The sequence below is a fragment of the Anoplopoma fimbria genome, chromosome 19 (genome assembly GCF_027596085.1).
Source record: "Anoplopoma fimbria isolate UVic2021 breed Golden Eagle Sablefish chromosome 19, Afim_UVic_2022, whole genome shotgun sequence".
Taxonomy (NCBI): domain Eukaryota; kingdom Metazoa; phylum Chordata; class Actinopteri; order Perciformes; family Anoplopomatidae; genus Anoplopoma; species Anoplopoma fimbria.
The window spans coordinates 3,094,972-3,120,391 of record NC_072467.1 but is presented as its reverse complement, the minus strand read 5'-3'; the positions used below and the strand labels follow the sequence as shown (position 1 = coordinate 3,120,391).

Sequence of the window (25,420 nt, the reverse complement as noted above, 5' to 3'; positions counted from 1 at the left end):
TTTGTGTGTAAACCCCTTTGTGTGTTTGTCTCCCTCTTGTAGCCCACAGCATTGCCTCAGCAGAACTTCTCCATGCATGTGGCAGTGCCTGTATCCAATCCTAATGCCATGTACCAGCCAGGAGGGACTCTGGGCAGCCAGGCCCTGGCAGCAGCCGCGGCCTCCCTGAGTGACAGTGGGATGCTGTCCCCTCCACAGGCCTCTATGCACAGGAATTTGGGCTCAAGTGGAGGACCCCAGAGGCCCACCAGTGCAGGTTAGTAGACAACAACCCCTGTTAATTGGTCAAAGTGGTGTACAGAGGATGGTCCAGACCACTCAATGGGATTTATATAATTGATTAAACATGGTACATAACCCTCGTAAGACCACAATGCTTTAGCAGTGTTGCTAGGCAGTGTTTTCAACTTGGAGCCAAGCTAGCTGTTTCCTAAAGCTTACATTGTTTATGCTAAGCTAGGCTAATCGCTCCTTGGCTCTAGCTTCATACTTAGCGCATAGACATGGGTTTGGTATCAATCTCATCATATAACTCTCACTGCGAGAAAGTAAATAAGCATGTGTTAAGGTAACTTCAAGGGTTTTTTGATTGTCTCTGGTGCATATAGAATTTTTTATTTTTTTTCTAGATGGCTTTGATGGTAAACGGCCTAAGTTCATAACACACTAGAGCTCACGTTTGTCTGATATATTTTTTCACATCCTCTCACACTGTTTTCTGTATCTACATTGTGGAAAAAATAACGTCAGTCTACGTTGTCGACGTGTGTGACTGTTCTGACTCAATCAGTGTAGATGGCGCTTAAAGATTCAGCTACACTTCATAAGATAGAAGTACAGGCGACAAGGTGTGAAATGCTTCATTCAAAATTAACCACATATAAAGAACTGGCTAAAACCTCCCCAAACGCAGAGGGGTTCACTTAATGGCTGTTTCTCACAATAACGCTTCTCTTGATTATTCACTGCTGTATCTAGATTGATTCTTATTGGATCAGCATATATATATACTGAAACTAACAACATATCCGGGCTCATGTGGCAAACTTGCGTTGTTCTTGATTTAAGTGGATGTCTTCAAAGTGTTTACTTGGAAGAGTTTTCATTTGACTGTTGGGAGAGGATACGGTGGATGATTTCTAAGAGAAGAATAATGCTTGTTGCAGGTGCGTCCTCATACTGGAATTCAGCAGTCACCATCTCCGACTTTATAAACATAACACCATTCTAAATGCAACTTGATGAAGCTCTCTTTAGCCATACAGTATATTGAAAATGTTCCCATCATGAGGACACTGGCGACAGCACATGCCTCCCTTTCGGGCGCTGTGAAGTTAGATCTACATGACATTTTCATGTCTCGTCTGGCATCTCCATCACATGCCCCGCTAGCTTGCAGAAGGATGCAGATGGTTAATCATATCACTCTGTGCATCTCATTAGGTGGCATGCTGGATACCACAGACCTTTCAGTGCCAAGTGGTGTGGGCTCCAGCCCAGCGGGTAAGTCCTCCCGGAGAGATTTATTAGCTCTCTGTAGCTCTGCCCGATAGGCCTACTGCTTAGCACGCGAGCTGGATGGTTGTGTATCCATCTGTGATTGGTCCAAGACAGTTGTCACTACCATTGACTACTGACTTCTTTTGCCTGACTATATTGCATGCGAAGGGAATACAAGTATTGCTCCTCTCTACAGAGGAAACATATTATATGCTTGTTAAATGCATGTGTGAGAGATGAGAAATGGCTCAGCAGCATTCACACAGGGTGGTGTTTGTGCTTGAAACCAACCCCAGTATAACCAGGCGTGGCTTTTAGCTGTCCAACTGACTTTGACAGGTAAATAAACGCAGCGCTTCCTTTAAACTTGTCACCTCCATGTAGCCCACCCTCATCCTGTTTCCTTCCCTCTATTGACAGGTGCATCTGTTTTCCCCCACTACTCTGGCAGCCCTTATAAGGCTGGAGAAGGTCTGTAAGATGCCTAGACCAGCATAACCCTTTAGGTATTCGGGCCATGACATCCCACTAAGTCCTCGGTACACAATGACCGGACAGCCTGTCATGGCTGCAATGTGATGTGTGAGAGGCGAAGGCAGGTGGAGTTTAACTCTTTCCTTGTCGCTATGCCCGCTGTACTCCATATAGCATTTCTGACAAAATGCAATATGGTGTTACAAAATGTTACGATATTTAATGCTCATAGCTTGTGGATGACCACAATAATGTAGGCTTACAGTGAGACATTTGGTCAGGTATTAGAAAGTATTAAAAAATATGAAGAGCACCTCGGGTCGGTTTACAACATTTTAACGAGAGTGCCTGGTACGTTTAAAGTTTAGGGTGTGGTACCGGGTCGGGGCAGAGTTAGGATCCTCTGCCAGGGGGGCGTCAGCAATTGGCACAGTGTGAGGGTGCTGCAGCTGTTGTTTGTACCAAGTGCGTAGAACAGCAGAGAGGGTGGAGGAACCTTTCCAGCTCTGCTGTCAGATGACCATTCCTGACATAGTTCTGATTTTTCACAAGTAGCAGCTTTGACCACAGCAGAAGCCTTTCAAAGTGGCCAGATGGAAGATGTGCCATGTGACATCTTTACTCCTGTTCGGTGGTGTAACCAAGTTGTATTTATTTATTTAAAAAATTGAATGTGGCAAATAGAAGAAGTGGATTATTTTCCACACAATTTTTCGGTCCCTGTTGATGATAGGCAGCTGTTTTACTTATTAGCTGTTTTTGAAGATTGCCTGAATTGTGGGCACATGTACTGTATGTTCACAGTGAACATTACTGGCAAGATTTTTCATGCAAAGAAATTTCTGTTGTTCTTGTCTAGTCTAAAGCTCTACAGCTAACAAAAACAATCTCTTTGTGTCTAATTTCATACTGTTACTCTTGTGTGAAGTTCTATAATAGATATTTTCTTTCAACAGCTTATACAATTACATCTAATTACATGCTGGTCCTTTACTGGTGAGCATTTAGAATTAAAGTTGTGGTGAACGGGTTGGATTTGAGAGCGTGATCTCTCTTATGAAATATGTCTGCAACAATATTGGAGAATCGCAAGCTCTTAAAAACACAAAGCACGTTTGTAAGTTTGTAGATCAGGTAATGGAACACATAGTTGCAAGTTTTGTAGGTGCAAAGTTTGACTTTCAGAAAATTGTTATCTTTTATTGTAGGTGGATTGAATGTGAATCATGTAAACAAAGTTGGAGGGTGATGATGATGATGATGATGATGATGATGATGATGATGATGATGATGATTATACCCTTGCTGAATAAAAAAACAACAAGAACGATTATTAACTTTGTTGCCATGTGTCTTTATCTTAACAGATCAACTTCTGCACATCCTGTCTGTTCGTAGTTTTCTGAGACACAATAATAGGACAGTGCATGGCATCTATTATTAGAAAACTGTTTTTGGAGGCCTTGATTCGCATCTATTATTTCTTATCATTCATCAAGACATTTTATCTTTTGCCTGAACATGACGCACGTGGGATATTCTTTCCCTGAACTTAAAATGAAAACTGAATGTTTCAGTTGTAAACACACCCCTTATGTAATGCCCCTTTCCAAGACTGTGTTAATAATTCAGGACAATGAACAGAAACCAAACAGCTTTCAACACGCGCTGGTTTCAGTCAGAGAGGATTTATTGGCACTAGCGAGCCGTTCGTGAAGTCTGAATATGGAATGAGGGCAGACATCAGAAAAGCTCACTGAAACGTTCCCGCTGAAGGGCTGAGTCTTAACTTGTGGCTGTTACCTTGGCGCAAAATTAACTTTGTGGTCTGGGTATTTGTTCAGACATGTGTTCCCTGCTTGGCAAGTATTTGAAAGAAGTGGGATTTATGTATCATCAGACATCTGAAGACATAATCAGAGGCAGATTCCAAAGATATGCGAGTCAGGTGGGTTAATCCAAGTCTAAATTAGCAACTGAATACAGCACTGATTTATGTCTGTCTGTGAAGCACTGGTTATCAGCACAACGTATGTTGGTTTAGAAGTAAACAAGGAAAATTACTGAAATGTTTATAGAAACATTTTAAGTACGTTCTGTTTTCAGTCATGTTGTATAACGCAAACATTCTTTTTTTTGTTAAATTCAGTGGATTACTGAGCCTATGATGTAGACATGCTCTGTGGATGGGCTCAGAAAATGTTTATTGTTCTTGGATCTGTTAAAGTTACATTTTCTTATAGAAAAACACTATGAAGGACATTGAACACAACAAGCAGGCTACAGACACAGGTGAATTTGATCAAATTAATAAATAACCATAAAGAAAATTGTGAACATGATGCTAAAAAACAGCGATGAGAGAAAAAGCTATTTTTTTAGGATAAACTTTAGGCCTATAGCAATTTTTACTTCACAGTGCACTATGTATAGCATTTTGCATTTGAATATATATGTTAAATGAAGGTATATATGAATATAATGTTATCATTTAATTGTTACCGGAAGGTGTTATATACAGAAAGACACAAAAAAATAGAAACTAACCAACTTAAAGGCTGACTCTGGTATTTTTCAACCTTCAACCATGTGTTTGTGTGTGAGTGACTAATGGGGACAGCATATTTTTTTTTACATTGGTCCAGTATTAAGCCAGAGCACTGTGGGTGGCTGTAATGTAATCGCTCTGTTCATTTCCTCACCGTCAGTGAACGTCCAGTCAAAGTGCTTGTTTTTGCTATTTATTATAAGTGTCTGACAACATTATGGAAGGACCCTACAGAGAAATTACGTTTTTATCTTAGCTTTCGCTTGATCCGGTCTGTTTGTTATTATGTCTGTTTTTGTGTAAATCTCGCTCAAGGAGAAGTCTCGTTCTGAATGTAGCATCCACATTAATGTCAAAATGAGCTAACTATTCAGACATGATATTGAAAATCTTTTAGATTTATGCTGAGCTATTCTTTCTGTACTCCCAACACAACAAACTCTCAACACCGACACATCCCTCCAACTCTAACTCGTGTTTTCACTGTTCTCCTCTGACAACAAATCACATGACACAATAACAAACAGAAAGCGGTCCTTTCCATAGTGATGTCAGAGACTTATATGAACAATATGAGCCTGTCCGAGGCCTAAATACACACCCTTAGTGGACATAAAATAAAGGGAAGCAACTACCTCGAGCAATTACATTGCAACTTGTCATTTTGTGACTGCTGTCTGCCATCTGGCTCAATACTGCACCAGTTAAATTGTTGTCCCCATTTGTTACCTAGACACAAAAATAGGGTAAACCAGCATCAAGGTTTGGAAAGTACCAAGGTTTCCCTTCAAAGGTTCAGTTGGTAACTTTGGTTTTAAAAAAAGAAAAGTTATCATATTTGAAGCCCAGGAGTCTGTAACACAGCTGTTGATCACTGCTTGTGAAGCTTGTGAACTCTGATCAAACTGTCAAACTAGAAAGGGCTGATCGTACATGAAGCAATATTCTGTTACTGTATTACCTTTTCTTCACCTCAAATGTTTTCAGACATATATGTTAGTTTACTTGTTTGCTGTAAAATGAGAAAGTTACACTAAAATAAGTTTCCTTTGAGCACGGTGGAATCTTGCAAATGCCATTAGGAGGACTAAGAGGAGGAGATATCTTTTTCTCAAAGGTTACCAACTGAACCTTTGCGGCCGTTTTCACAGCAGACATCTGGATGTATCATACAGTAGCTTATTTTAATTAATTTAACTTAAATTAACATTAATAACAGCTGTATTACAATGAGGTTTACCAGTTCTAGCCCACTATGCATGCTATTAGTTACACCTCTACTTTTCTCTGCTCTGACAAATATTTGTGTTTCGGGCAGAGTCTCTTTTTAAAGTACAATACCAGCGCTCACTGATTGTTATCAGAAAGTCTTAACTTGCGGTATTGCCAAGCTTCAACCAATTCCTTTACATGGCAGTCTATTTGCACTAACATCTCATTCCTGTTAAATGACATCCTTACTGCTTTTAATCAGGTTTGCTATTTTTAGGGCCTTGGACATTTACTCTGCTAATTCTGTAAACATTGTTTTCTTGCAGCAGCCAAGTCTTGAATGATCAAAGCCAAAACTGACGGCGATAGCTGCTTGTATATACTGTTGATTCAGCTGTGAGATACTATTGTCGGCTTCATAACTGTTTATTTGACCGTGAATTGTTGCTGTCCTTATCTGTAGTCAGAGAGGCTATTGTTCCATTATGTTCCTACGCAAGAGCCTACTCATTGTGCACACACTTTGTGTTTCGCTGGGATACACTGAACACAATGGAGAAGTCCGCAAAACCTGCCGAAGTGTTACTGATCTGTTGATGCAGCGCTAGATGCCATTCATTCTTTTTTCCCCTTTGTTTTCAAGATTTCAACATGTATATATTGTAGAACGATATTTTTTACTTAGACTTACATAACTTGAGTTCAATTTGAAATTCATGCGCACTTGAAATATTGCTTTTGTTCGCTTATTTTTCATAACAAATCACAGCCGCATTTTTTATTAGGGTGGATATGTGTGGAATCCGCAGCACCCCGTCTTGTTCAGACGGACACGCATATCTTGCAATTGGAAAAAAGATACTGTATGTCGACAACAAACATGAAGAATGAATCTTTTCCTGAATCCCGTGTTTCATTTTTTAAATACTAGGTGAAGACAGTTTCCAGTGATCTAACGATCTATAAGGGACCACCCATGAATATACTGTAGGAGCACTTTCATTTCTTGGTGCTTGTATCTGAGATCATGTTTTTTATTAATTATTTTAGTTTACAAAACATATTACAGTATTTTATACAATATGTGACAGTATCTAAAAGCTGCACCATGAATCTATGCAGACATGGACTGTGAGTGTCACAGACTCTTAACACCCATATGTGACTCTTAAAATTATTTTAGCTGCATGCAGACATGGACTGTGAGTGTCACAGACTCTAACACCCATATGTTTTACTGTGAAAATGACTCTCATTTCTTGAAATATGTCTCAAAGAAAATAATTTTCCGTCCACACCCACTGATAATATTTACCCTTTGTATGGAATAGTTGTCCAGCCATAGAGTGGGAGTAGGGTGGATGGGAGTACCTAAAATACACTGAAGGGGACTCATCACTTTTCAAAGAAAGGAAATGACTAATGATGATGACGTGAACGTGAAGGTGTGATTGTGTTAGGGAGGGTCTGACACTTTGCTGTCGTTTGTCTGCACAGTGTAGAAACAACACCAAGAGATCTTTTATTGTTTTTATTCAACTGTGATGGCAGCTATTTCTTTAAAGCCGTCACAGTACATTTGTCAGTGAACTGCTCCTCATCCCAAGATGCAAAGAATTGACTTTGATGTAATCATTCACAATAAAAATAAAAGGCTCATCAATTTTGAAATGGACATTTTATTTTTGTAAATGTGCAGGATAATTATCCCAGTCTATTAAAACTTCCCAGAGGGTTGGAAACACTTAACGCTGCGTGCTGCAGCACGCTGGAAAACAACGCTGTGTGAGAGGTTTGCTTGATGACTTGAGTGTTGTCAGTCACAGTCCATGGTTTGATGATGTGTTTCTGTCGCTGTGTTCCTCTGCAGGGAACGGTTTTGTTAACCCAAGGGGCTCTCCAGGCGTCCACAGCACGCCCAGCGGCAATGGCCTGGGTAAAGTCATGCCCACCAAGTCTCCACCACCACCTGGAGGGAACATGGGAATGGGAGGCCGCAAGCCAGACCTAAGGGTTGTTATCCCTCCATCTAGCAAAGGGATGATGCCCCCACTGGTGAGTACAGAGCACACCACTGCACACAAGTATCCCCAGCTAAAGGACCTTTAAGTACCTCTGCTGCAGGGCGGACCAGAGCTTTGTTTAGTGTCCTCTAAACCTTCATAGCAGAATGTTTTGCAACATTCTGCCGCAACCATTTTTCGATATTATCACATCGGTGTGGCATGCGAAGGACCGTTTATCTGCCAAGTGGGGCTCACTGAGAGGGAGTGCAGGCCACACCTGAGAAACGTTCTTCTCGTGCTGCATTCTTCTTCTATCACTTCCATTAACATGTGGGCAGAGCCAAGAATCTGCAGCCCAGGTGTCATAAGTCACACTCAATTATTCACATTTAAATGGGAGGCTTTCTCCAACTATAATAATGAAGGTGCAGAGCGCTCTGACCACAGCGAAACACCTGAGGCTAAGCTAGACCCCCCTGGTCATAAATCAACATTCGGAAAAAGACTGTAAGTGTGGGATTTTCAGACAGCAGCCTGCAAATATACTATTTCCAACTGTGCGTGTTCCTGATGTTGTCAGCAACAGGAGCCACTCCAGGAAAATGATTGTGTTTGGTAAATAAACTTCGGGTTACTGTGGGTGCTCCTCCTTTGCAGAGCTTCAAGTAGCCTGGAGCTGTTTCTAAACATTGTGTTACCATGTCGGCATGTGGAATCGGTAGAGCGTCACAGGTTGTGTTGTAAGAGGTCTGAAACAGGTTAGGCAGAGAGGTACTGTAGGTACTTTTGGAGTGGTGGAGACTGTGGAGGGCGCTGGCTGTGGCAGGTCTGCAGACAGCCTGTCATTAGGCCATAATGGTATTAAATTAATCACATCTCAGTGTGACAGAGTGTAGATGAAGACTTAATCAGGGGCCCAGGGTGTGAGCCAGATAATATCTTGTCGCCCTTGTCGTGTCTTCCTGCCGCTATTGATTGAGTGTGGGTATTAAGACAGCCCTGGCCTGGTCGCAGTATGTCCCACAGCACCGAAAAGATGGAAGATGGGCTGTGGCTCCTCTTTCAGCACAGGGAGGATTTGAAATACGCTCCTCTACTAAGTACTCTGCGGCCATTGTTGATACCAGCGGTATGATCGCAGTCCCACATTCAGGATCAGATCATTGTTATCAGTATTAAGAACAAATCTATACTCTCTGTTCCTATCCTCACTGGCATTTGTCCGGGATTTGACTGCTTTTTCATTCACATGATAAAGACAAGTTAATCGGGCGCCTATGCTTCGGACAAAATTGTTCATGAGTAACAACTATAGACATAAAATGTGTGATTTCACAATGACTGGAGAAGTCATCCACACTTTTATATTCCTTAATGCCCCTTTAACTGTAAAATCTAGATAGCTGGCACGATTTCACAGAGCGATTTATAGTCGCTCTGCTTCTTTTCTGTAACTCTGCCTCTCTTCTTCTCTTCTGTTGAGGGCAGACGGAGGAGGAGGAAATGGATTTGGTGAGTTTTGACAAATGCCTGGGCAAATGGCTGAAATGTGAACATGCTTCCGGTAATCACACATGCAAGACTAAAGGCAGTGCTCAAACCGGAGATTGGCTCTTGGAACTGCCAGCATTAATAAATTAAAAAAATTGTTTTGTCACTGCATGTTTTGAGTTTGGCCTGTGAAAATTGCCTCAGCCTGTTAAATTGGCTCCTCACATCAACGTTAGTCATATACCACCAGGAGTGTGTGTGTGTGCGTGTGCGTGTTTGTGTGTGTGTGTGAAACAGAGAGAGACAGTGTGTAAGAAAGAGAGAGAGAGAAAGCTAAGCGCTAATAAAAAACATTTTTTTTTAAACTACTATAGTCCCATTTGCCAAGTTTAAGAATTAAAAAAGTGGGTAAAAACCGAAATGATTCATAGTATTCTTAGGAAGAGAAGATTACATCATCCTAAATGACATCATGCTGTGAGATACTTGGGGTTTGGTGAAGTCATCTGGCTGGAGAACAATGCATGGAAGCCATCAACCAGATCATGATGCAATGCTGCTTCAAATGAAACCGCTGGCAGCTGCACATACGTTTATTACATTGTCTTCTGAGGATTTCTTACAGTATTGTTCTAAACTATGACTGCATTTGATTAGTGGAGTTGGCGTGTGTGCATTTGTAGCTCACAGCGCGGTTTGCTGCATGACCACACCGCTCTGTGTAGGTGTGCGTTTGTGTGGACTGCATGCCGGTCACTGCACTTAAAACCACTGGAGCTTTACTCTACGTCACTCTGGGATTATCCTTTTGCACCCTCTCAGTTAAGAATTGTTTATTTGATTATTAAACTGATCACTGGACTCACTTTGATCTCTGAATGGATCGGCAATAGATGCAGTGGCATGGGGCTTGCTCATCACAGGCGTTCCTCGCCTACACTTTCCCTATAACAGTGTTTTCTTTTATGTCTAACAATGTGAAACTCATTTAACGCAGGTTGCAGTAAATGCTGCATGTCGGTTCTTGTGATGACTACATCTGCACGTGGTCTACCTAAAATATATATTTATTGTGATTACTGAATTCTTTAGATATTTTAAATCTTTTAAAGCCCATGGTTATCATTTTTGGGATAAATTCACAAGTATATCTACAGTTTGTATTATACATACACATATATCCAGTGAAATATATTTGGATGACATCATAAAATCCCTATAGAAAGCACATCAGTTTTTAATGTCTCTTCCAGTGTTGTTATCTTCTTTTTTGACATGTTTGTTAAAACACAAACACAGCGATCAGAATATTAACTTTCATGAAGCTACACCACCACCTAGTGGCAGCCTTTATTATTACATCAATATCCCAGATTTCCAGAATATATACTGCATACCTCTTAAATAATAAGACAATGTGTCCATTGCTTAGGATAAGAGTGTGTTGTTTTTATAGTTATATTGTGGGCTTATGCCTTTTCTTTTTTTGTGTTTTACAGAACACCCAGAGGATAAACAGCTCCACCCAGCAACTGGCCACTCCAGTAGTGTCTGTCACCACCCCCAGCTTACCCCCACAGGGCCTGGTCTACTCAGGCATGCCCACCTCCTACAACCCAGCTGGTGAGTCTGGCCTTGCTCTCCCCTCAGACTAAAAACAACCGTACTACACACTGTTGTTTCTTGCTCTTTTTCTCAGTAACACATGGTGTTGTAGCTGAAATAAGTTCTCACTGTGTTTGGCTGTTTTTTTGTTTTTACAGAGTTCTCCCTGAGCAGTGCAGAGCTCTCTTCCCTACAGGGCTTCAGCTCTCCTGGGCTCTCACTGGGCTCCATGTCGGCATGGCAACAGCATCAACTGGGCCAGGCAGCTCTTAATTCTTTGGTGTGAGTAACACACTTCCAAACAAAGGCACACTCTCCAGACGCCCTCACATAAATGCAACACCCACTGTGCTCTGTGATATCATGCTGAATCACACATCTACATATTCCCGGCTTCTCTTGTTGCCGCACTTCACATTTGATGTCTCATTTTCAGACTGAGCACAAACTGTCATGCTTGTCTTCTCCGCAGTGGTGGAGGTCACCTACCTCAGGGCTCCAACCTCTCCATCAACACCAGCCAGAGCATAAACATAAAGTCCGAGCCCATTTCGCCGCCACGGGAGCGTGTCACCGCATCTGGCTTCAACCCTCAGCAGCCGCAGCAAGGTTCCAGCCGACAGGAAGTCCTGGGACGTTCACCCGCTGACAGCCTCAGCTCCTCCTGTAGCTCTTACGACGGCAGCGATCGCGAGGACCACCGGCCAGACTTCCACTCCCCGCTGGGGCTGGGCAGGCCCCCTGCTGGATCTGAGGACAGGGAGAGCCCCTCGGTCAAGCGCTTGCGCATGGACACATGGGTGACATAAAGAGCCCCGCTGAAGCCTCCAGTCACCAGCCAGTCAGAGAGTGGGAGGGGTTAGACATGGAGATAAAAGAAAGAGCAAGGGTCCTTAAAGCTATCATTATGATACTATTATTCAACTCCATTTCAATTTGTAAGATGACTGAGTGGCAAATGTTATAAGACGTGTCGGGACATATCTAAAGTTAATTCTCAAACTGATACAGTAAGATTTTTAAAAAAAATCTCAGTTAGCTGGACTGAATTATATGCACAAGGAGGTGGTATCAGGTACTTGGTGCAATTCAGACGACATTTGCTAAAGAGAGATATTTAAAGAAAATTGTTAAACAATAGGCGGTAGATTATTGTAGTCACTGGTCTAGTCAGACACTTACATGTAGTTGCTGTATTGCTGTTGTGCTCGCAAGTTGCAATCAATCAGAGAAAGTTGTGTTGCTTTCAGGCTGAGGACCCTTACATATGATGTTCACTGCAAGAACTATCTTTTAAAATCATGCTGTAACCACACAAGACCTTTATCTCAAGTGGCCTCTTGTAAGTTATTGATTCAGTCGATCAGTCGATACAGAGAACACAGAGTTAATTAAGACTATACAGGAATTTGGATCATACAGTAAATAAATAACAGTTGAGACTACTTTAGTGAACAAATGAAAAAAATACCGTTTTTTACTGGAGGTAAAAAACGAAATAGCAACCGAATTTATTGCAATAATGACATACTATTAATTTTATAATTTAAAAGAGTAGGATATATAAATGTGCAATTAAGATAATGCGAACCTGTCCAGTTGAGCTGGTGAGAAAAATCAACATGTTCACATTTGTGTAACAGTTCATCAGTAATATAAGCCAAAGCTGTTCTTTTGTGTTGTTTTGTACAGTTGCTACGGTTTCCTATCAATTCACTCAAAGCACCATTTCTGTCATCAGTTTAATTTTTTATTGTGCTTTATTGCAAACAGTGTAAAGTCGTATAAAACAGATCTTGAATCGATATCTAAAGCCATGAACGTTTGCTGTTCTGTTTGTATAATTGATAATTTGAGCCAAACCTTCTCTTTTGTTGTGTATATAGCGACTTTAATATATATCACCAGGGTGTTAGTACAAACTGAATGTACTGTTCCTACACCATTTTCAAGAAAAGTATATTTTTGTGGATTTCAGCCAAGTTTACAAGAGTAGACCCTTAAAAAGTAGATCATTCACTGGTCAATATTTGCCATTGTGTTCATTTTACTGTAATCTCTTCTAAATTGAATTATCATCATAACCTCCCATGTGTTTTAGTTCCAGGTGGTCAATTTGTTTTTTTTCTCTCTTTATTAGTGATGACTGTTTGTCCTGAATTCATTGTAATAGCAATGCTGTGAGGTTGAAGTTCCACTATTTTCTAAATTGTGAAGGATGATCACAAGGCTATGGGAAATAGGGTTTCTTCCCTCCTATTGTAGTCGTATACCAGCAGCTGCTGAATGCACTGCCAACATTCAAACCCAAGGTCCCAGCCCCACACTGAAGAATAATCTATTGTTATTGCATGTAGCTCAACTGAAAGACATTTCATTTCTCAAGCCCTTTACACTATCCTGTTATTGGTTCACTGAATTAAAGCAGAAGTGGCTGCTGACCTTCACACAGATCTGATCATGCCTGTGCTCATACACTTAATGTGGTTGTAAATATCGCAGTCAGTCATAATTATGTACAAAAATACTCATGTGTTTCCTTAATTGGCCCCAGAAATTGTATCTTATATCAATTCCCTGTTACTAGTAAGACTACTATAGGCCTTTGGAGCAGGAAAAGTGAAAATCTGAAGGCGCAGAAGGTGTTGGGACGCTTTTATCACACCGTGCAGACAGAGAGGGGAAAAAAAAAAAGGCGGCTGTGACTTGTTTTCTTCTTCATCATCACAGGAGCAAATAATAATTCAGCAGCTAAATCAAACACCCAATGTCATTGACTCCAATCTCACTGCTGGATTGCACACATTTGTATGAGAACTTTGCTGTATGCGAAAGGTATCGCTCTGCATTCACCGTGACATATCTTGTGCGTGTTTCTGAGGTTTCTCCGCCCCATCGTCAGCTCCATGGTAGTTCTCAATATACAACCGTAAGGATCTATGCAGTTTTAGCCCCAATTTTTAGCACGTGTTGCAGAATATGATGTCATTATGGGGCATGTTTAGTCCACAAAGCATCAGGAAGAAGAGCATCTGAGGATTGACTGTTAGCCTCTTATCCAGAAGTGCCACATCTGGAGGTTGCTGGACTACAAGTTACATATAATACATTTTTATGAAATGATTGATTTGGATACCCCCGGGGCAATCTCTTCATGTTCATATACATTTGGTAGACATACTTTACATAATATGTAGTGATCCATAATGTAGTTTAACGAAGCAGGTGAAAATAGCAATAATGGAATGACTACAACAAAAATAGTCTGCCTCTCTTGGCAGCACCACCTCGTAGTTGAGCACATACTTTAGCACTTGATAACATATCAGGGAGTTTTGTAGTTTGTCGATCTATATGCACAGTTAGGAAATGCCTTATCCCAAAGAAAAATTATATATACCATTTTAATTTCATTTTATCTTGGTTAAAAAAAAAAAAAAAAGACAATGCAGATATCACTCAAACTTGACCAGACCCACCTCTTCTCAAAAAAGACCCACATAAGAAAATGCACGGTGAATGCACAGAGATACAGTTCACTTTGCTCTTTTGGTCCATGTCCAAATTGGGCACAACTGATGAATGTGAAAGGAAAGGGTAATCAATGAACCTGTAGAGGACTTTCTTCTCTTTGCTGTGTAAAAGTACACTGCTTTGCTTCATGGCTTTTATAAACAGAACTATGTGTTTGGTAAGTGTTTGTAGTTGATAGTTCACTTAACTAAAGAAGCTGTTTTCGGTTTGATCGCTCAGACCGTTTGGCGGCACAAGCTGGACTTTGTTGCCAATAATGAAATTATTTGTTTCAAAATTGAAAGAAATTTGAAGTTAACATTTTCTTTCCCTTGAATGTGTTATTTTATTTTCATCATACAATAAATATTCAAGTGAACTTTTTATTGAACAATTAAGATACTATGCTAGATATTGTTGTACAAAATTTGTATTCTTCACAAAAGTACAAATATTGGCTTTTAATGTGTAATTTAGGTTATCTCTCTTATTCTGTATAAAATGAAGTAAACAACTCTTGCATAGAATTTGTTCTCCTGTGAAGTCCCAAACAGTAGAAAACTGTCAACTTTATTAAACACCTCAGTGTATGCTCAATCTGAAATGTTTTATTCATCTTTGAATTTTGCCTAGAAATTGCATTTCTGTTCATTGCATTCATCAGCTAGTGAGACCACTGCCATTGTGACATTGAATATCTTCATCTCACTGACTTTATGTTAGAAGGTTCTTTGACATACTCTTTCAATTAAATAATCGAATAAGGTTTATTTAATAAAAAATAGTGCTGCCTAATTAAATGTTAGTATTTCACACATGCTGGATTAATGACTCCATGCAGTGTGGCTGTCAGTGGTGGGAGAAGTATTCAAATAAAACTACTACAGTGTTTAATATTTCATTACAAGCAAAGGTCTTAAGTAAAATTGTATAATAAAAATGAAAAAAGAAGGAGTTCTTATTATGAGAGTAATATGTTATCATAGATATTTTAATATAGGATTATTATACTTTTGCTTTCACATGTAAGCAGCGTGCTGATGTTGGTGCTGGATGTAATAGAGCTTATTTTAACAGATTTATACAAGAGCCTATATGGATGGGTAGCTTCAGATGTCTTTAATAATAATACCATAAAATGGAAATACTTTTGCACTTAACTACAGTGTTTGAATAAATGTACTTAGTTACTTTTCACCAGTGGTAACAGCAGTACTTGTCTAAATCTAGAAGAAAAAAGCTAATTTCACTAACTTTAAAATTACAAATACATCTTTTTTAATCTGAAGTTAATGTAAATCTGAAATAAAATTAGATAAAATATTCCTTTATTAATCCCACAGCAGGGACATTTGCAGGGTTACAGCAGCAGAGTAGATAGTGCAAACATGAGACATAAGCACACATATAATATAATATATATATTTAGTGTTTTCAGAGGTGACATCTGAGTGATATTTCATTTTATTACAGCTTTGCAAAACGACCTCATGTCTTTCCACAGTACCTCCAGCAGGAGGCACTGTAGTACAATGCATTACACAGAGCTGCAGATTGTTGGCCTGGTGATAGGTCTTGCTAGCTGAGTTAAAGGTAAATTGCTAAACCACTTAAAGTGTAACAGCCAACGTTCAAACAGCTGGAGATAATGCAAGATGAGCCAAAACTACAGCTAGCTAGCGTTAGCATAGCTAGCTAGGACCTAGTGAAAACACAGAGATAAAGTTATCCAAAGTAGTTAAAGCACTTTTACATTTTCGTGTAAAAGTGCATTTCACTACTTATTCTGGACCTATTAGCATTTCATCCGTTGCGGTATTGCCACACTAAACATTTTAACTAAAATAAATTGGGTAGAAAAACAGGGGTCAGCGGTGTAGTTGACAACCTCAATCTTTCACGGTTGTTTTTCAGTGTGAAGGCCTTGTATGTGCATCCCTCAGTAGATTTGTCCCCAAGTGCATGTTCTTGGCTTCCCTAGCCATCAGACCAGCTGTGCTGCAACTCTGGACCAGGTCCAGTGTGCATGTGTAGAGTAACCAAGCAGGGTTTTGGGCTGTTTGAGTAGCGTGAGGAGGACGGCTAACAGGCCACCTGCCATAGGGGCTTGCCCTGTTCAGATCCCCAAGCCCTGCCTTTCAACTGGGAGCCAAATTGGGGTTCTTTCATGTGGGCCTGATCTCCTTAAGACATCAGCAAATATTTAACAAGACTCAGACCAGACTCAAGCACATCTGTTGTCATATAGTCTCCACTGTTGGGCACAGACAAGGAGAGAGAGGGGGAACACCAGTGGGTCTGTTGCGTGAGCTTCGATGTGTGGACAGAAAGCTGTAGTTTATACTTTGCAAACACCAATGCTCACTTTTGACGAGTTTAGGCTAAACCATGTTCCTCTGTAAACAAATATGGGGCTGTGTGAAAGAAATGGAGTTTGGTATGACAAGGCAACCGCCGACTGCCAGATTCGTGCTGGAGATCAGAGATGAGATAAGACGAACAGATAGCCAACATTTCATATGCCTCAGTCATGTTGTAGAATCCATCAGCAGTATTTTGGGACGGTTTTGGACAGATAAGAAGGACAGTTGTATTGTAGAATTAGGGTAGATTATGGAATTAAGTATTTTTCTCAAATACTTGGAGCTATAAGAGAGCACATATTAGAGGAAGTGTAATGCATACAAGTCTTAAAACAGACAAATAGCCTCACAAAAGGCAAATAAATATTCAAATCAACAATAAACAGACTGACAGGCAGACAATAAGCAAACTGTGAGCTGGACTGTTTCATCATGGCGTTGGTGCGTCTCTGTGCATTTAATCTCTGGCAACTTTGTCTTTATATATTCAATATTGGTTGTCAGATTCACAACTGAAGCCAGACTGTATGTTGCGCCATCCATCACAAAAAAACAAACTTGGGTAGGACTCATCACTTGACTGCAGCATTCTCAGAGTCGTTGAAACTCACCTTGTGAGACTGGAATAGCCAGTTTCACCCAGTTTGGCCTCACCACCAATCACCTGCCTTCAAAGTTGTCATGAAGCAGGAAAGGGCACTAACTGCGTGTTTTGTTGCCTGGACACATTTTCTTTGACTTTATAGTTGGGATGGTTGTGCTTCCTCTCCGGAAATTTACCGGTGCTCTCTTTGGAGACTGATTCAGTGTGGGGCTTTGTCAAGCTGTTCGGCAGAGGTCCACCTGACAGGTATTGTATCATGTTTTCATTGTCTAAATTATACTGGAATGTGAGGAAGTTTATTCCGAATTTTTTGTGAGTTCAGATATTAGCCTATGCTGCAAATGGTGATATTTTTCTATGATTATTCTGTGATAATGTAGCCTGCCGCCTACTTTTGGTTTAACTGAGTTAATCAAGTTTTGGGTAGGCATTGTGTGTGTTTTATTACAATAAGTAAAGGCAGAAAATTGGCCTCAGTACAGATTCAGATGGCAGACAAACAATAGATGTCTTTACTATTGTCTGTGTATGGTGACAATCCTCGGAAGTGCTTAATCTGCCACTGTGTTGCTACTTCTTGAACTACTGTACACCAGGTACAGTAATAGAGTGCCTTTTATAAAATGTTATTCAATGAGTCAGGCAGGAAATGTTATGTAGGACACAATAGGATAATATGTTTTTGAAGATGTGTTTATAACTTTATTCAGATGTCACCTCCAATATATTTTACCTTTGGCTGTTTAGCCAAATATCACTTCTACTGAGTCTACTGCTCATAGGATATCTTGCTGTATTTTCTTTGGCCTGTATAGATGTAAAACAAGGGATCTTTATCTCACTGTTTTGTTTTTTTTTCATCTAAAGTTATCATTCAAGATGGATCTCAAGAAAAAGACCTTCTTGGACAACTTTCGTCTGAAAACTAAGATGATCATCCCGAAGAAGTTGGGGAAGAAGGCCCTTGCCAAGCAGGGGAGGGGGCTGGCCCATCGGCGCAGTATTTCTGTTCCAGACCTAAGGTTCTCACAAGGTGAAGCATTTCCTTCAGACAGCCGGTTTGCGCCCACTCCCTCTGATTCCATGTTCTATCTCAACACCCCTGGTCTGAGTGATAGTGATTCTGTTGCGAGTGGCTCGATTGCTGATGGACCATTTAACACAGACAAACCAGACAATTCAGTCCCAGAAAGTATTCTTAAAGTTCCCTCAGGTCACAGAGAGGCTGTTATGAATAGAATAAGTGCACCAGTGGGATTTCACTTTTATGAGGGAGTTGATGATATGACAAATTCACGCTCACAGAACAAGGCGAACTTTACTCAAGAAGGCCTGTACGCACAAGTAGATAAAAGACCCAAGGTGAATATACCTAAGTTTACTTTTGACCCTATTCCTGCACCAAGATCTATTTTTACCAACGCACTTTCACCAAAACCAGAACTTGTAGAGAGACAGAGTCTCTCTGGTGAAGACGCCCCCAGAGACAGAGGGCCTTCAAGTGCTGTTGCTGCAGTATTGGCCAGAGCAAGCTCAATGGGAGACCAAATTAAACCCTTCACAGAAAAGAGGTTCCCATCATTTGAGTATAGAAAAGCATCATCTGAAAAAGGAACTCCGCCAGCAACCAGAGTAAATGCTCCTGGTGCTACATCTCTGATAGTAGATACCCTGTATACACCTGTGGAGAGTGCAGATGGCACCTCTTTGGACTCTGCCTGTGGCAGTCCGACCGAGGAGCAAGTCAACATGCCCTGGACGACAGACTCGGAGGAAATGGAGCGAGAATTCTGCTCTCCCTTTTTGATGAGAGAATTTACCACCGAAGAGGCTCTGATAGAAGAAGCCATGGCTGAGGAGGAAATGGAAGAAATAGCAGAGGTCAGTTTTATAACAAGTGCATTTACATTACATGTATAACAAGATGATCCCAGTCTCAGATAAAGTCTGCATGTAATGTAGACTGTTGTTTAAAATTTGTATTCCAATGTCAAATTTGTCAAATTTCCTTTCACAGTTACATATCAAACGAATAGAAATCCAAACTAGTCCAAACTAGATAATCTCACTGGAATAAGATACAAGTATGCAAGCTCCAGTGCTCTAGTCAATAGCATGTAATGTATTCTCACATCGGTTATAGCGGCACACTTTTATTTAACTTTCAAATAGTGTGGTTTATTTTTTTTACACACATCAGCTGTTATGCTAAGAGTTGGCCTCAGCCTCTTATATGGCGAATGGCATGAAATCGACATTCCTTTTGTAAACCTGAGATTAGGCTTGTGGGTTTATTAGACTTTATTCATGTAGCACTGACATAGAGACATAGTTTATAAACTCATTGTGAAAGTAACTATTCAGTTTGCTGGTGCTAAATATCAAAGCCTCCTCAGATGGTTGGTGGTAAATGTAAAGCGACCACAAGGGATTGGACTTTATACAGCTATTGGGAATAGCTGAAACTCAGACTTTTACTGTCCTCTTTTGTCCTGATGCCTCATAGATACCAGTTGAAAACCTGTGTTACTAGTTAGAGACACAATGTGCCCGGAGAGCTCTACAAAGAGTACTCAAAGCGTCTGATAATATCTTACTTTTTACTGCCATTAGCAGTATTTACATTCTCATTTCACATTGGCTGTCTCACTTACATACATTATCAAAAGTCATGACAAACACTTAGTTTATGTCTTGAAATGGATTGACGCCCTTTTTAAGATTGAGGCTGTACACACACACACACACCTACTTTAGACATCTCAGCTTAACTGTACTTTAATAATTGTTTGCATTCAGATGATTCATAAACTGTCATTACAACCTTTTCCCCATGTAGATGTCCAGTGAACCGTGTGATTTCTTTGATGAAAATCAAGATCTTCTGGAAAACCCTGTGAGTACTCACTGGACTGTCCATTGAAGTAAGCCAAGCATCTGGTATAAGAAAGTGTATAAGTGTGATTTGTTCTCCAAAAGCAGGTTATGTCAGCAGGGCCTGACGCCCAAGCACCTGTCCCGTGGCAGAGATACCTCCTGAACATCAACCTAAAGCAGGGAAGAAACCTGGTCATCCGAGACAAGCGCTCCGGTAGGTCAAATACCAGCAGGGGGTCCATAAGTCCTGGTCTTTCAAAGCCTGGAAGACTAAGAAGCTTACTCGTTTAGATTTTGAGAAGATAATTACTAACTCTTTATCTGCTTACATCAAAACCCGTGGGTGGCTCATTACAGATCAAGAGATACCAGATCAGATTTATTGTAAATCCAAGAGGTGTGCGGTAATTTGTTGGTTGGCTTGTGGCTTCAGCTAAAGGGGGAAGCTCTAGATGAAACGCAGCAGGTACATACACCTTGTTAATCTTGTTTGTATGAGCCAATAGGACAGTGGCCAGTTTTATATGGGAAATGTGTTATTGTGTATAAAGAAGATGAACTGGGTTCAGTTAACGCATGTGTTTACTTGTGAGGATGACTTCTCAAGGGGTGTATGTACAAAGAAAAAAACAAAACCACTCGATAAATATGCAGTCAGACCAGTATGACAGAAAACAGACTGAGCTCAACCAATCAGGTTGTTCATGATCTGTACATGTAACCACTGCTATTGCAACTTATTTAAACAGCTGAGATTTCAGAGAGAATGCTATTTCAGGTTTAATGGTACTGGATTCTCTGATAGATTTTATTGGCAGTCAAATGGTCCCAAGTCTTCCTTCATAGCTGAAGGGCTTCCTCAAAACAAAGCCTGTGACTCATAGATTTATAAAAGGAAGAGATATCATATAACCAGTCAAAAATGAGCATATATTTTATTAATATATTCATCCTAAAGTAGCTGTAATGTTGTTATGTTGCAATTATTATTGCATATCCAGATAGAGAACTAAGCATGATCTTTCAAAGATGGTTTAGATTTTAACACGTATGAATGAGTGGATATTAATAAGTGGATGATATGTTGAGATTTATCCATTTACAATGATTTTGATCTCTGAGAGAGAAAGACGGAGAGACAAAGTGTGAAATACAAACAACAACAACAACAACCCCACTTGACTATTTTTTGAGGCCCAGGAGAGTTTGCTTTGGGAAGCAGCGACCTCAGGTGGCCAGACGTGGAACAACAACAGGAGAAAACTCAGAGAAAGATAGCTGTACTTTATAAATCCCAAAGTAGGAAATGATTGTGTTACAGCAGCAAGTTATCCACAAAAACAGTAAATACACAGTAAATATACATAGCAGTACTATAGATATACATCTATAGAATACACAATATAGTAGAATACACTATAAATATAACAAACTACAACAACAAGAATGCATTACAAACAAAGGATAATATATATATTAGACATAATGTTGCAAATTTGTTACATTTTTTTGTTTTAAATTGAATAAAATGAGGTAGCATTGGACTATAATGATTTGCAAATGAAAGAGAAAACAGAGTGTAGTACGATTTAGACAGAAACTATATAGCTGAGAGTTGTCTGTTAGACAGATGAGAGGTGTTGTAGATGGTCTTAAAACTGTAAGTTTGGCTATTTACCAGAAATTAGTTTTACTTCATGTAAAAATAAAAGTCTGAACTGGTCATTTGAGATAGATGGATGCATTCATTTTACAAAACTGTGATATGTCAGTATTTCAAATCTACAACAATCTTCTGTAATTGGAAATCTAAATCCTGAAGCTATTTTGTAATTATATATATATATATATATATATATATATATAAAAAATATTAGAATAATTGTATAAATATTATACTTTGCTGTAGCTCCTACAGCTTTGGGAATCACTGTACAGCCTAACAGTGAAAGGACTTCCTTCTTGGAATGACCCGTAACTGTTTTGTTTTTTTTCCTGCTTGGTGGCAGAAGACCCTCCAAGCTCAGTGCCCTACTCCCTGCTAGTTGACACCTTACTTTCCCTGACAAGATGGCACCATGATGATGCAATCCCCACACGCCCCCTGCTCTCTCCACTGTTTGCCCAACAATCAACACCGTGCCAAAGGCTCACCAGTGGCATACATTGTCATTACATATTCTGAAAGGACCCACGCCACCAGCCCCCACTCCTTGGTTTTTTGTTCTCCCCTTTTTTCCCATTAATTTCCATCGTCACCGTTCTCAGTCATGCCAGAGCTTTTCTCCTTGCTAGCTGCCACATTCTCCTCCTGTCAAGTTGCCTGGAGGTTTCCCTGTCACAGGCTGGCAGGGTGGAGCTGCTGTGGGTCCTGCCTGCCTTTGCGAGATGTTCATTTGGAGTGGGGAGCTGACAGGCCTGACAGCCCATCCCCACAGGGCCTTTGTCATGTGATTCAAGCCTCCCTGCAGGCTCTCTCAAGCACCCCCTTTATTCCCCTATACAAATGAAGGCATGGGACTGGCTTTCATTTTTTGGCCAATCTGCATGCAATTGCAGAAACAAAGAAGTCCCATACCCCCACCCCACTCGCAGACAGACTTTCTTAACAGGCTTGGGAGATTAACACTGGTTGCTTCTAGATTTTCGGTTTCTGGTTGCCTCATGCTGGCGAGTGTTTCTACTCTTTCACAATTAAACAGTTACATCCCTATGCTTTTGCCATGTGTGGGGTGCACCCCCTCCTCACATATTTCAGTCTCTCACACAACCAGCATGGGGGAAGGGTGTGTGTGTGTGTGTGTGTGTGTTGTGTGCGTGTGTGTGTGTGTGTGTGTGTGTGTGTGTGTGTGTGTGTGTGTGTGTGTGTGTGTGTGTGTGTGTGTGTGTGTGTGTGTGTGTGTTTTCATATACAGTGTACATTTTTAAAGTGAAAATATGTTCAACACGAAGTAAACATAGTTGGCATTTAATAATTCACTGTTGCCATATATTTCTATGTAAATCAGTGTTTATACACTCTGGTTAAGGTAACTACCACTTGTGTCACTCAACATTATCTTATTTGCCATTTTTTTTAATTGTTTTTAATTTTAGGGACCAGTGATCCTTATGTGAAGTTCAAACTGGAAGGAAAACAGTTCTATAAAAGCAAAGTGGTTTATAAAAGCCTGAATCCACGGTGGAACGAGTCCTTCTCCCATCCTCTTCGAGACAGAGAGCATCCGGTGGACGTCCGGGTAGGCGTTGTTTGTTTGAATATAAGGGCATTATCTTACAATTCAAGAGTGGTCTAGTACCGGAGCACACAATTTCTGTTTATTACTTAATGATGTTCGTAATATTGTTGCAGATCTACAATAAAAAACGGACGGCTGATGAGTTCATGGGTTCCAGCTCTATTGTTCTGAACAATCTTGAATTATACAAGTAAGGAATATATCCTAATAATAATAATAATAATAATAATAATAATAATAATAATAATATTATTTTAGGAAATAGATCATTGTAAGGATATTGATAAGTGGGCCAATCAGTTGTAATCCTATTGTCCTTTCTGTCTCTTCACAGAACCTATGAAATGGAGTTGCAGCTTGATGATCCAAAAAGAAAAGAAGATGACATGGGGGTTATTGTTGTTGACGTCTGCTTAATGTTCAGAGATGCCACCATCAAAAGAAGCCCTGTAAGAGTATTTCTGATATCAGCAGTATTTGTTGATGCAGGGGTATGTCCCGTCTTCCCTGAATTCTTTACTAATTCTTTAATTTTTTTAATCCATAGAGATGGCCAGCAAGGAAGACAAAGGTATGGATTTGTATATCATTACTTTTTAGTTTTTAGCTTTTAACTTTAATCATTTCCAAATTGTATCCGGAATTCCACCCTGATTTCATTGTTGTAATTTACACTGTAGTGCTCACGGTTACCCTGATCTAAAGCACCAGGGGGCAGTAGCTCACTGTACTATGGTGCCACAAAGAATGAGGTGTATGCTCAGGACCCAGGCTTTTGTGTGTAACCTTGGTTTCAGCACAGCCTATTTCTTTGTGGTTTTATAGTGAACCTTTTCTGCAATGCATATTATTCTCAGTGGTATCATTTGCTGTGGAAAAAAAGTGGTACAATATTACATTCTGATCAAAACCAAAATAATAATATTGACTGAATAGGTTTTCATGAAAGAGCCCTTAGATGAATATTATAGAGCAGTATTTGGTTTTGTAGTAAACAAAGTTCCACATCCTCTCAAGTGGTTTCCAATATATTGCAGCTGTAATTAGATTCAGAGTGAAATAGGAGGGTTGCTGTTTGGGACTCGCACTGCAGCGAGTGGGTTTATATTCACACCTATGTAGTCACTACATCTGCCACTGTTCAGTCTCTTGATGACAATCTCAATTTGAAATTAGATGACAAAGGAATGAAGCCATTTTCATACACATTGTAGGTTATTCACTACAGATGGTTAAAGATACTCAAAGGGAGACAGAAATGTGTGATGGGACTCTTCACAATGTTCGGCTGCCTAAATCACAGTGCTAATTTAACAATGTAACAATGCCATTTTCTTCCCATTTCATTTTTGACAAACGTACAATATCTTATTGCATTTAACACCTATCCTGGAAGTGCTGAATACCCAGCTCTTACAGCTCCACTCCCCCTCTTTCAGAACATCGTTTTCTCCCTCTGTGTTACCACCACAGAGACAGGGAATGGCAAGTGCCTAAGTAAAACTCTGCTGTGTGATAGTGTTTCAAACAGGAGGGGGGCGTATGGGAGAAGTGGGAGGGGGGTTCTGCTGTTCGAGGCATGTTGCCAGTGTGGGATGCCTAAGATCTGCGCTGCTGATAATTCCCAGGCATAGCGGGCAATAACCCAGATGTTAGGATGTAATATCGCAGCTGTGGATGGACAGTGCTGAGGTACCAGCCAAATGGACCCGGGTCTGAGCTCATCGTGCTTGTCCCCATGCTGTCCCACCATATGGAAGCAATCGCACAGCCCTTTTAGGACCAGGAATAGATTCTCTTTAGGGGCCACTTACAGTTAAGTGGAATTGTTTTATTGGCCGCTGAGATAGAAATGTGTCCAAGATAAACACTTGGGATGACTTGGCTGAGGCCTGTTTTATATCGCTCCTCCACTCCCTCTGTTCCTCTCCTTTTGAAGGGGCTGATATTTATAGGGCTGTGCCTGTGGTATTCCATGTTAATTCAGG

The 25,420-nt window shown here is 40.3% G+C and overlaps 2 protein-coding genes across 5 annotated transcripts in view; both read left to right on the top strand.

Annotated features, from left to right (window-relative positions):
- The window catches only part of mef2aa (myocyte enhancer factor 2aa), a 56,625-nt gene extending 41,557 nt beyond the window's left edge, over positions 1 to 15,068 (top strand). For 2 of the 4 annotated variants that reach the window (XM_054619314.1, XM_054619315.1), the window contains exons 5-9: positions 43 to 256; positions 7,605 to 7,789; positions 10,731 to 10,854; positions 10,995 to 11,118; positions 11,309 to 15,067. In XM_054619314.1, coding sequence (XP_054475289.1) covers positions 43 to 256; positions 7,605 to 7,789; positions 10,731 to 10,854; positions 10,995 to 11,118; positions 11,309 to 11,645 — 984 coding nt within the window. In that variant the 3' untranslated portion in view covers positions 11,646 to 15,067. Of the gene's footprint in view, positions 1 to 42; positions 257 to 7,604; positions 7,790 to 9,228; positions 9,253 to 10,730; positions 10,855 to 10,994; positions 11,119 to 11,308 lie in introns of all 4 variants that reach the window. The other 2 variants (XM_054619312.1, XM_054619313.1) reach the window with 2 other exon arrangements.
- A 3,118-nt stretch (positions 15,069 to 18,186) lies between these two features.
- mctp2a (multiple C2 domains, transmembrane 2a) overlaps positions 18,187 to 25,420 on the top strand; it is a 31,366-nt gene continuing 24,132 nt past the window's right edge. Inside the window, exons 1-7 of the mRNA XM_054619482.1 lie at positions 18,187 to 19,197; positions 20,156 to 20,212; positions 20,296 to 20,407; positions 23,290 to 23,432; positions 23,546 to 23,622; positions 23,767 to 23,881; positions 23,980 to 24,003. Of these exons, the coding sequence (XP_054475457.1) occupies positions 18,196 to 19,197; positions 20,156 to 20,212; positions 20,296 to 20,407; positions 23,290 to 23,432; positions 23,546 to 23,622; positions 23,767 to 23,881; positions 23,980 to 24,003 (1,530 nt within the window). The 5' untranslated portion in view covers positions 18,187 to 18,195. The remainder of the gene's footprint in view (positions 19,198 to 20,155; positions 20,213 to 20,295; positions 20,408 to 23,289; positions 23,433 to 23,545; positions 23,623 to 23,766; positions 23,882 to 23,979; positions 24,004 to 25,420) is intronic.